We start from the raw sequence: 12204 nt of genomic DNA, 5'->3' as shown, positions 1-12204 counted from the left end.
ATTTTGCCCTGTTCTCTCCCCCCCCCCCATTGACTTCAACAGGGCTGGCACAGGAAGATTCCCTGGTTAAGTGTCCAGGGTTAATTGGCAGGTTGGCTCTACAGTTCTATGATCCAAGGTGCCATTTTGCTACCCCACCTCAAAGCACCAAACAATCCGGTTTCTGCCCAGGCAAACTCCCGGCGGATTTTTCAAACTCCTCCCCACCTGCGTCAAAACACCCCAGGATAGGGGCAGAAATTCAGAAAGGTGGCAACTGGAGGATGATATTGATGGACTATGCAGAACTAGACAAACTAACAGGAAGAATTCGAAACCGGTGGGACCAGAGATTCACAGAAGATTGGTGCAAATTTACGGACTATTTGAAAAGTAATTGTGATGACCAAATTACACTTGTAGGTTTGCAAGAAGTTTTGTGAGGTGAATAATTTGAATTATTGCAGAACTGGATAAAAAGGAAGATGTTAGTTAAGATAATTAAAGGCAATATGAATTTAAGAAATGCAGAAGAAATGATAAAAATGGGAGATCATCAGAGGGGCTGATGGAAGTCCAAAAAGATTGTATAAGATGTGAAATTTTGTGGTATGTATGACAATATGTTCAAAAATTAATAAAAATTATTTTTTAAAAAAGGAATTCAGAAAGGTGGCGGAACAGAAGCCATCTTTTTCGGGCTCGTGTAGATTTCTCCAAGGCCTCTCCTCTTGGCATCTCACAGTTGGGTGTCCTCGTCCGCACGTCACCCCCCCAACACCCCCTCTCTTTCGGCCCCTGAGCCAGGGAACTTCGCTGCAAGGGAGTAAAGGGGCTGAAAGGAAGGTTAAGCCGGGGTCTTGTGAGCTTTTCAGCTTTGCTGGGGAGCAGTGAATGCAGAGCTGATAAGTATTCTAATCCCATCTCCCAGGAATGTGCAGAGCACAATGGCAGGTCCTCACTCTCCCCTCCAGACTTCCCCCTCCACACCCCCAGGGCTCTGTCCTTGTCTTCCCCCAGAGTGAGTGCCTGGTCCTTGCTTGTGTGAGCTCACCACCCCAGAGTGGGGTTTGTGCAAGCATCAATGTGCACAGATGCACATGCATGTAAAGAGAGGAGATGTGGGTGACAGGCTGGGTTTATTGTTGTTGTTTTGTATGTCCCTGTATAAAATTGTCCCGGAATTGAGATGCAAATTCCCCTCTTAGTAACAGCTTTTGTTTTGCCAAATTACTTGGTAAATCTCTCTCTTTTTGTAAAAGATCTCTGTCTGAGGCTTCTCTCCTCTTCTTCACATTTCCCTTCTACCTTTAAATTACTTCTGGAAAAGAATCCCAACCTTTCTGCCCCCCCCTTCCTCTTCTGTTTTTTTGGTATTTGCTCTTTGGTGTGGGGAGAAGAAGCTGTGGGGAGAAGAAGCTGTGGGGAGGAGGGTCTCTGCCTGCGGCTGACCTATAACCCCATGGTTCAGTCGCTTGAGATGCTTTCTTGCCTTTGAGCAAAATGGATGAGGTTTAGGATTGACATGCTTATATACAGACCTTAAAACACTTGACTGCTGATGGTCTACAAGCCGTCCTCAAGCACTGGCTGGGCTGCTGTGATGTCACAGCATGCTCACTGCTGAACGAAGGAAAGGCCTTCGAAAAATGAGGAGGTCGATGTGTGGGAAAGATTATATTTGCACTTCATTTATTTATTGTGGGGACAGGTGGGGAGACTGAAACTTTGGTTGTCAGTCCCTGATCATTATCCCCTGAACAAATATAAGATGAAAGAGTTTCTGCTCCTCCTCCTCCTCGTTCATATTTTTTTCCAGAATATAGTCCAGCCCACCACATGGTCTGAGGGATGGTGGACCAGCCCATGGCTGAAAAAGGTTGCTGATCCCTGGATTAAACTCTCTTAGGACAAATCTCTCGCTGATAAGAGAGATCTTCAGTTCTGCAATTCCAGCTTTAGGGGGGCGGGTAAGCTCTGTGCTGGAGCCAAACCTGCAATACGTGTTGTGATTATTTTGGGGGTCCAAGAAGGATCTCCCAGGGCTGGCAAATTCCACTCTCCCCCCAAGCTGTAACTTTGCAAGTTCTCAGCCTCTCGAATCCATGCTCTCCTGGTCACACCATGAGTCTCAATGCCATGGCACCAGCAGCTTCTTCCTGGCAAGTGTGGAGTTCAGGGGGCCAAATATTGGGTGGTGGGGTGTCCAAGGTGTGACCTCTCTGATAGCGGGTTCCTTCTCTCTCTCTCTCTCTGACAGCTGCCGGCCGGAGGAATGTGAACACCCTGCTAACAGAGCTCTTTGAACAGCACTTAGGGGGCCACATTCTACAGGTGAGTATGGCTCACGTGACCTTCCTGTCTCTTACCGGTCTGACTCTATTTGGCAATTATCTGCAGGATCTGATTTCTTTCCGCCTGGCCTTTGGCTTGGAATCAACTTGGTCCCCTTCCCCTCTTTCTCTTTTCCTTTCTCCTTCTGTGATGGAACTCCTATTTGGGGACTTCCCTGGCTTTTTTCTGGCCCACGTAGGACCAGTCTGGATAGTTGGCCTTGGTGAAGATTTGATGTTTTCATCCCCCAAAAAGTTTTTTGATTTGAGTTTCTACTGAAATGAGGCTGCATGTTGTATTTTAATCTTGTTTTTAAGTTGTATTTTAATCAATTGTTTTTATGCCTGGTGTTAGCCGCCCTGAGCCCGGTCTTGGCTGGGGAGAGCGGGGTATAAGTACATTTTATGATTATTATTATTACTTATTGTGAAGAGCCAATGAAGTCCAGATTCTGTCTGATCTCCCTCGCTTCACCTAAAAGATTCTTCTCCTTCAATCTCTGGGCAGGCTCCGCCCCCTTCCTAAGCCACCTATTGCACTGAAATTCCACTAGTGCATTTATTTGGTCCCCACCCCCACACTTTTTATGCATTTTTTATGCCCCCACACTTTTTATGCATTGGTATCCTGGCGTTCAATACTTTTTTTTTTTTGTCAAACGTATTTTGCAGAAAATCCTTGAGGCATCCCATTTTGAAAATAGTTTGCTCGTGCTACTTTTGGGGGAAGGGAGGGAAGTGAGCTTGCTTGCACAGTTCTTCCATCTTTGGGGAGTTTTGTGGCCAGGCAGAAGTAAACCAGTTTCCTCCTCCATTCGATACGATATGATATGATATGATACGATAATCTTTATTGTCATTGTCCCATACAGAACAACGAAATTTAAAAAATCTATATCAGACATTCAAAACCAACAAGCCTGCTATCCCAGCCTGGTTAGCCCCCTAAAAACTCTGATACCCCATAATTAAATACAATATACTCCCATAGAGACTACCTTGCACTGCGTTTAAAACCAAAATCGCATTTGGATAGAAATTGTTTCTCAGGCGGCTAGTCCTGGTCTTTATAACCCTGTACCTTCTTCCAGAAGGCAGAAGCTGAAAGAGATCATTTCCGGGGTGTGCACTATCCTGCGCTGTCTCTGCAGCTTTCTTATGGCACCTGGAAGCATAGATTTGATCCAAGGTGGGAAGAGTGCACCCAGTTATTCTCTCTGCAGTCTTTACAACCCTGGACAGCATTGTTTTTTCCCTGGCCATGCAGCTCCCAAACCACACACACAGACCATAAGTTAATACACTCTCAACAGGACAATGGTAAAATGCCATCAACAGGTCCTTTGAGAGATTATTTTTCCGGAGGATTCTCAGAAAATATAACCTCTTCTGTGCTCTCTTCATCAGGTCTTTACTGTTTTCGCCCCAGGTTAGGTCATCTCTCAACTCCATTCCCAGAAATCTAAACACCGAGACCTGCTCCACACATTTCCCCTCAGTAATGAGTGGCTGAATATTCATGCCACCTATTGTTACAGCAGAACATTTCTGGTGCAGGGAGCTGTGCCGTTTTGGTTTCCTTGTTAGGAGTTTATGGGTCTAAAACTCGACTTCTTACACCATGTTGCACAAGGCTTGGAGTCAGGGTTGGGAAGCCTGGGGCCCTACAGATTCCATCTCCCATCAGGCTCAGCTAGCATGACCAATGGTCAGGGGTGAGGCAAGCTGAGGTCTCGCAACATCTGGAAGCTCACAGTTTCCGGCTCAGAGAGTCTACCACAAAGCTAAGCAGGAACGTTCATTATCTCTTACTGGGAAGAATAGAAAGCTCCCGATTTTCACAGTGACCCAATCAAGTCCAGCGCCACCCAGTGGCTAAGCGATGCCACGACGCTATCCATGCATCTTGCGAGTCTTGACATTTTGAGGGCAGGCACCGGTGAAGCCGACGGATCGGGCTAATTATTTCTTGAGAGCGCTCATTACTGCTGTCTCCTGGGGCTGTGGGCTAATTATCAGAAGTGGCATATGGTAATATTTTAAACAGCAATTTATCAATCCCCAGCCGATGGCTGCCCTTGTTGCACAGCCTGGCTCGTGACAGCTGAGGGGAAGTGTGTGAGCAGGGGAACAGACCCTGCATTACATCTGTGCCCCACAAGCCCGCGCACATGAAGGATCTGGGAGACTTGCCTCGTCACGTTTCCAACAGGTCCCCTCAAATCTGGATGTGGTTTAATCTGTAGCTTTTAAAATCAGAGTCCAATCCTGTGTTACGTAAATGGTGCTTGCTTATTTCATCTTCCTAACATCCCTGCAAAGTAGGCTAGACAGAGAGAGAGAGAGAGACTTGATCAGAGAAGTCCCATTCAAATTAATGCACCGTAGTCACGTTCATTCATTTGACTGGGTCTCCTCACAGTACGGCTAGTGTTAGGTACAGCCTCACCTGGTAGCAGCGCAGCCACAGATTCACACTGGAAGAAATATTTATTTGTTTTTTCACACTACTGGAAAACTTTGATAGGGAAACCATTGAAGGACTAAGACGCTCTGGGAGAAAATCGAGTTGGGCACTACCTGCTGATGCACGTAATCCATTAAATGCAATTTGTATACTTTAATTACTGGCTACTTGCAAGCCTCTACCTTATAGGCAGATCGGGTACTCTGCTGGCCTCTTTGGTGTGGCTGGCAGCGGTTAGGATTTGGCCTTCCTTCTACCTTCTGCTACCTCAGCTAGTCATTTTAAAGCCCTCTCAATAGAGGTATGTTCTTGCCCCTTCTCCTCAAGGAGCTGTCAGAAAGAGAGAGAGAGAGAGAGAGAGAGAGAGAGAGAGAGAGAGAGAGAGAGAGAAAGAAAGAAAGAAAGAAAGAAAGAAAGAAAGAAAGAAAGAAAGAAAGAAAGAAAGAAAGATAGATAGATAGATTCTGGTTTCCCCCTCAATGTTTCCAAACGCTGTCCATCGAAACTTGGCAGGAAAGATGATGATGATGATGATGATAATAATAATAATAATAATAATAATAATTATTATTATTATTATTATTATTATTATTATTATTATTAATATACCACCCATCTGGCTGGGTCTCCCCAGCCACTATGGGTGGCTCCCAACAGAATGTTAAAAACACAATAAAAGATCAAAGATTAAAAACTTCCCTAAACAGGGCTGCCTTCAGATATCTTCTAAATCCAGATAGTTGTTTACCTTGACATCTGATGGGAGGACAGGTGCCACCACCGAGAAGGCCTGATCCTTTCTCTTCCCAGGGGTCCCTCTCTTTCCAGAGACCCTGAGCCTAGCCCACCTCACCTCCCCGTTAGATTCTAGCTTGCCTGTCCAGCCCCCTTCTCTTTACCTGCCCCACCCTGCTTAAAACAACCACCCAGCTTTTAAAACCCTGCCATTTCTCTTGGGAGGGGAAAGGCTGGAGGCAGTTTGGCAGCTGTTGACCCAGGGCTTTTCTGCACCATAGCCTGAGAGCAGCCTGCCATCATTGCTCTGCATTCGACTCACTGATTGGGACAAACTTGGGACTGGCAGAGGGTGTGTGTGGGGTGTGTGTGTGTGTGTGTATTAGGAGAGGACTTTGCTTTGCTCTTTTACAAAAGAGGCTACGGGAGTCAATCCAAGCTTTAAATTGAGCCAGGATGAGACTTCCCTCTTGATTTACGTTTTCATCTTTCCAAAATTCTAACATTGCAACCTGTTCATTGGGGTTTTTTTGGGCCTCGTCAGAACAGGTATTCCCCACCCCCACTCCAGGTAAGATGTAAAAAGGAAAACGGTCTCTGACGATATGTTGTTGTTTGTTGTTGTTTAGTCGTTTAGTCGTGTCCGGCTCTTCGTGACCCCATGGACCAGAGCATCCCAGGCACCCCTGTCTTCCACTGCCTCCTTCAGTTTGGTCAGACTCATGCTGGTAGCTTCGAGAACACTGTCCAACCGTCTCATCCTCTGTTGTCCCCTTCTCCTTGTGCCCTCCATCTTTCCCAGCACCAGGGTCTTTTCCAGGGAGTCTTCTCTTCTCATGAGGTGGCCAAAGTATTGGAGCCTCAGCTTCAGGATCTGTCCTTCCAGTGAGTACTCAGGGCTGATTTCCTTCAGAATGGATCGGTTTGATCTTCTTGCAGTCCATGGGACTCTCAAGAGTCTCCTCCAGCACCATAATTCAGATCTGCCTTCTTTATGGTCCAGCTCTCACTTGCATAGATCACTACTGGGAAAACCATAGCTTTAACTATACGGACCTTTGTTGGCAAGGTGATGTCTCTGCTTTTTAAGATGCTGTCTAGGTTTGTCATTGCTTTTCTCCTAAGAAGCAGACATCTTTTAATTTTGTGTCTGCTATCCAAAGTTGGAAGTAGAGGCTCCCTTTCCCTCTGCCTCTGTTTCAAATCAGCCATAGCTACGGGTGTAAGGAAAGCACTGATTTCTGATCCACTCTACATTTGTTGCTGTCCTGCTTCTGGGGTAGGGGAATGTTGTTTGCCTTGCTGTCCTCTGTGGTGGAACTTCGCGTAATTAACTACATGCTTAATGATGTTTTCATTATGTTATCCCCACCCCCGCCCCAATTCATGTCCGTGCAAAGGAAGCAGAATGCAAATGAGTTTGAGGGGAGAGCGATCAGTTGTGTATCTTTTGAGGACTGAAAACAACAGCGACTATAGATCCTATTTGCCGGGTGCATTTTTGTTCTGGACACAGGACTAATAAGTGAATCTTGGCCATTTCCACACCCCTAACTGTTACCTCCCATGCTGAGAACTTCATCTCCTGCTCAGCCACAGATCGTTGAAGTGTGGCCTGCAATTAACTCATTTCTGAAAGCAACAAATTGTCTTGCGCAGGGGTAGGCAACCTAAGGCCCAGAGGCCAGATGCGGCCCAATTGCCTTCTCAATCCGGCCCGCGGACGGTCTGGGAATCAGCATATTTTTACATGAGTAGAATGTGTCTTTTTATTTAAAATGCACCTCTGGGTTATTTGTGGGGCATAGGAATTCGTTCATCCCCCCCCCCCAAAAAATATAGTCCAGCCCACCACACGGTCTGAGGGACGGTGGACTGGCTCACGGCTGAAAAAGGTCGCTGACCCCTGGTCTTGCTGGATCATCTCTAAGACCTGTGCAGTGCAAGCTCTTTCTTCCAACAGGGGGAGCCCAATTGCTGCAGGAGATCACCAGCAGAGCATGAAGGCAACAGCCTACTACTGCTGGCTGCCTTCCTGTAATTAACACAAGAACCTGTATCATAATGATGTTGTTCTGCTTCTCCCTGGGAAACTGCTTTACACTGAGTCAAGTCCTTGGTCTATCTAGTTCAGCCTTGCCCACACTGACTTTCAGCATCTCTCCAGGGCTTCAGAGAGGGCTTTCTCCCAAGCCCTACCTGGTAGGGAACCTGAGGGGGCCTTGCTGCATGGGAAGCTGATCCTGTACTTCCCTTCTCCTGCCTTGAAACAGAGCTCAGAACAACACACACATCTTCCTCTCACTTTTGTACACCACTTCTCGCTGGCATCCGTCTGTCTCGAGAGACAATGGAGTGTGCTTCCGGGGGTGAAGTCAAACCGTTTGGCATCTTCTTGGCTGCAGGTGTTGCCGGAAGGAGGCATTCAAGGTGCCCCCAAAAACCCCTTTTGGACTCCATTCCGGATTTATGTAGGGTTCACTCCCGAGCCTTTTCTTCTCTCAAAGATATCTCGCAAGGCAGTGGAGCTTTATGATCAGAGTTTTCCGTCCCCTAGATGGGCTCCCTTCCCAGGTGGACGAGCCCCATCTGCCCCATACGCCCCTCTTCTACAGAACGTGCAGAAACCACCTTCTTGACTGCTGGACCCCATACACCACACTTTGTTGTTGTCATTTAGTCGTGTCCGACTCTTCGTGACCCCATAGACCAGAGCACGCCAGGCACTCCTGTCTTCCACTGCCTCCCGCAGTTTGGTCAAACTCATGCTGGTAGCTTCGAGAACACTGTCCAACCATCTCGTCCTCCATCTTTCCCAACATCAGGGTCTTTTCCAGGGAGTCTTCTCTTCTCATGAGGTGGCCAAAGTATTGGAGCCTCAGCTTCAGGATCTGTCCTTCCAGTGAGCACTCAGGGCTGATTTCCTTAAGAATGGAGAGGTTTGATCTTCTTGCAGTCCATGGGACTCTCAAGAGTCTCTTCCAGCACCATAATTCAAAAGCATCAATTTTTCGGCGATCAGCCTTCTTTATGGTCCAGCTCTCACTTGCATAGATCACTACTGGGAAAACCATAGCTTTAACTATATGGACCTTTGTCGGCAAGGTGATGTCTCTGCTTTTCCCCCCTTCCTGCTTTTTCTCCTTCATGGATCACTGCCTTGCCGTGGTGAAGGGGCTTGAATAACTCAGAGAAGCTATGAGCTATGCCGAGCAGGGCCACCCAGGATGGACAGGTCATAGTTAAGAGTTTTGACCAAATGTGATCCACCTGGAGCAGGAACCGGCAAGCCACTCCAGTATCCCTGCCAAGAAAACTCCATGGGCAAAGACAACAGGCATACACCACACTAGACATCTTCTATTTCTGGGTGTAGTGCATTGGCCTGGCAACACGCTTTTCCTGGGTTGCTGATTCAAAGGGAACCTAATTTTGCCTGCAGCCAGAGCAGGTGCGAAGAGGCAGGAGCGAAAAGGTGAGCAAGCTGGATCAATTGAGTTAGAGGATTCTGTGCAGAGGGGGAATGGAGGTGTTAACCTCGTTTGGCTCCTTGGCCAGGTGTGGCGGCTTCCTTTCCACAGCCCACTGTCTCCAGCTTGAGGGCTTGGTTTTTTTAAGTGTGAGAGGCTAATTCAGGTTTATTTGGAAGCAATCTGATTTGGCCGCTAGTGTGTGTGAGGAGGGGGCTACGTATAGGGAGGGTGAGGGGGATGCAGATGTTGTGCCAACAGCTGGCTGACAGAAAGCACTGCTGTGGGGGGCAGCCCTCCATGTGCAACCTCGGAGGGAGTGCCATAGCTCCTCTCAGTATAGTGGAAGCTGCTTGCTGGACTATGCTTTTATACGAACACGGCTAATCCTCCCCCCTTTGGACTCCTTCCTTCCTCCGCCAGCACTGTTGTTGCCAGAACGATTTGTCTTTTCTCGTTGCTCTGACCATGGGATGCAGGCCTTAAAATCCCTCTCCTGGCTTCCTGACCGCTCTCGGATCCGGCAACAAGCCCCTTTGTTTTTCGCTCCCATGTGACGCGGTAGAAATCCCGTGGAACGATGCACAGAATGGAGAAAAGAGAATGTGGAAAAGTTTATCTCCCTCTCTCGTAACTCCCACAACTTGTGGACATCTGAGTGTTGGGAAGATTCGGGAGAGATAGAAGGAAGGCTTCACACCAGCGCAGAGTCAGAGCATGGAACTTGCTCTCGAGAGAAGTAATTATTATTATTATTATTATTATTATTATTATTATTATTATTATTAAAAAAAATTATTTATACCCCACCCACCCCAGCCAAGACTGGGCTCAGGGCGGCTAACACCAGCTATAAAACAATTGATCAAAATACAACTTAAAAACAAGATTAAAATACAACATTAAAATGCAGCCTCATTTCAGCAGAAACTCAAATCAAAAACTTTTTGGGGATGAAAACTTCAAATCTTCACCAAGGCCAATCATCCAGACTGGTCCTACGCAGGCCAGAAAAAAGCCAAGGAAGTCCCCAAATAGGAGTTCCATCACAGAAGGAGAAAGGAAAAAGGATAGAGGGGGAGGGGATCAAGTGGATTCCAAGCCAAAGGTCAGGCGGAACAACTCTGTCTTACAGGCCCTGCGGAAAGAAATCAGATCCTGTAGCCATCAGAAATCAGAAGTAGCAATGGCCACCAGCTTGGATGGCTTCAAAAGAGGATTGGACAAATTCACAGAGGAGAATAAGACTGTCGATGGCTATGAGCCACAAACAGCGATCCTCTGCTTCCATGTTTGGAGGCAGTAGTAATTCTGAATCCCAGTTGCTGGAAACTACAGGAGAGGGTTCTTGCGCTCAGATCCCACAGGCATCTAACTTGACATGAGCCAACAGTGTGACGCGGCAGCTAAAAAAGCCAATGCAATTCTGGGCTGCATCAATAGGAGTATAGCATCTAGATCAAGGGAAGTAATAGTGCCACTGTATTCCGCTCTGGTCAGACCTCACCTGGAGTACTGTGTCCAGTTCTGGGCACCACAGTTCAAGAAGGAACGTGTCCAGAGGAGGGCAACCAAAATGGTCAAAGGCCTGGAAACGATGCCTTATGAGGAACAGCTAAGGGAGCTGAGCATGTTTAGCCTGGAGAAGAGGAGGTTAAGGGGTGATATGATAGCCATGTTCAAATCTATAAAAGGATGTCACATAGAGGAGGGAGAAAGGTTGTTTTCTGCTCCAGAGAAGCAGACACGGAGCAATGGATCCAAACTACAAGAAAGAAGATTTCACCTAAACATTAGGAAGAACTTCCTGACAGTAAGAGCTGTTTGACAGTGGAATTTGCTGCCAAGGAGTGTGGTGGAGTCTCCTTCTTTGGAGGTCTTTAAGCAGAGGCTTGACAACCATATGTCAGGAGTGCTCTGATGGTGTTTCCTGCTTGGCAGGGGGTTGGACTCGATGGCCCTTGTGGGCTCTTCCAACTCTATGAGTCTATGATTCTATCTAGTTGGCCACTCCTGAGATCTGGATGCTGGACTAGATGGGCCATGGGTCTGATCCAGCAGGTTTTGTCTTATCTCCTACATTCCAGGACCACCATGGGCTTGACCCACCCATCTTTCTGCTCCTGTATCCTTTCCCCCTTGCTGCATCCTTGTTGCATCCTCAAAACACCTGCCTGGAATCCATCAAGACTTCCTCCCAGAGCTAGCAAGCTGCATTGCTCAGCTGGTGAGCTGGCCTGTGGGTCCTTGCCTGCCTCAGCCTCTTAGAGCACCCCATCCGCTGCTTCTCCCTATGCCTCGGAGCCCTTTGTGTTCATGGAGACAGGGGCTGCTCTGGGTCCTGTGCACTGGCCCCCATCCCCTTGTCATTCTCCATCAGCCCGTGAGTAGCTTCCTACATCTACCTCTTCTTCCCCATCTCCCAGCTTGCCCCCTTGTGCCCCAAGTCCTGGCAACACACCTCACCCAGATCCTCTTTCTCTTTCCTGTTGTCCTGCCAGTTTGTGACACAAATGAAGATTCTCAGTGGTTTGTCCTTTAAGGATTTGCCAGGGCCCAGAGCCTGAGAGAGAGAGAGAGAGAGAGAGAGAGAGAGAGAGAGAGAGAGAGAGAGAGAGAGAGAGAGAGAGAGAGAGAGAGATTTCTGTGCTCTCAGACTCTGCTGAGCAAGGTGCCTGTTTGGAGCTGTCCATGGTCCTGCAGCTCCTCACCTGCTGGATGGGAAAATGGTGCTTCAGGAGACCTCTCCTCTCAGCTCCTCCAAACCCTTCCTTGAAGCCCCTCTTTCCTGTGAAGTCTTTAGCACAATCCCTGCATCCTCAGGCCTGGGGGCTCTTGGATGATTTGGCCTGCAGCTTCCATCTGCCCCAGCCGGCATGGGCCGTGGCTCAGGGACCTTGCACGCAGTTTGATCCCTGGTAGATAAAAGGCAAAGGTAAAGGGACCCCTGACCATTAGGTCCAGTCGCGGCCGACTCTGGGGTTGCGGCGCTCATCTCGCTTTACTGGCTGAGGGAGCCGGCGTACAGCTTCCAGTTCATATGGCCAGCATGACTAAGCCGCTTCTGGCGAACCAGAGCAGCGCACGGAAACGCCGTTTACCTTCCCGCCAGAGTGGTACCTATTTATCTACTTGCACTTTGAAGTGCTTTCGAACTGCTAGGTTGGCAGGAGCAAGGACCGAGCAACGGGAGCTCACCCTGTCGCAGGGATTCGAACCG

At 47.9% G+C, this 12204-nt stretch overlaps 1 protein-coding gene across 5 annotated transcripts in view; it reads left to right on the top strand.

The window, feature by feature from the left end:
* NPAS1 (neuronal PAS domain protein 1) overlaps positions 1-12204 on the top strand; it is a 94701-nt gene that overhangs the window by 39638 nt on the left and 42859 nt on the right. For all 5 annotated transcript variants that reach the window (XM_081921981.1, XM_081921982.1, XM_081921983.1 and 2 more), the window contains one exon: positions 2240-2313. In XM_081921981.1, coding sequence (XP_081778107.1) covers positions 2240-2313 — 74 coding nt within the window. The remainder of the gene's footprint in view (positions 1-2239; positions 2314-12204) is intronic.

The sequence above is a fragment of the Podarcis melisellensis genome (genome assembly GCF_964234715.1).
Source record: "Podarcis melisellensis genome assembly, chromosome: 8".
NCBI classification, from domain to species: Eukaryota; Metazoa; Chordata; class Lepidosauria; order Squamata; family Lacertidae; genus Podarcis; species Podarcis melisellensis.
This window is presented reverse-complemented; position numbering and strand designations above follow the sequence as displayed.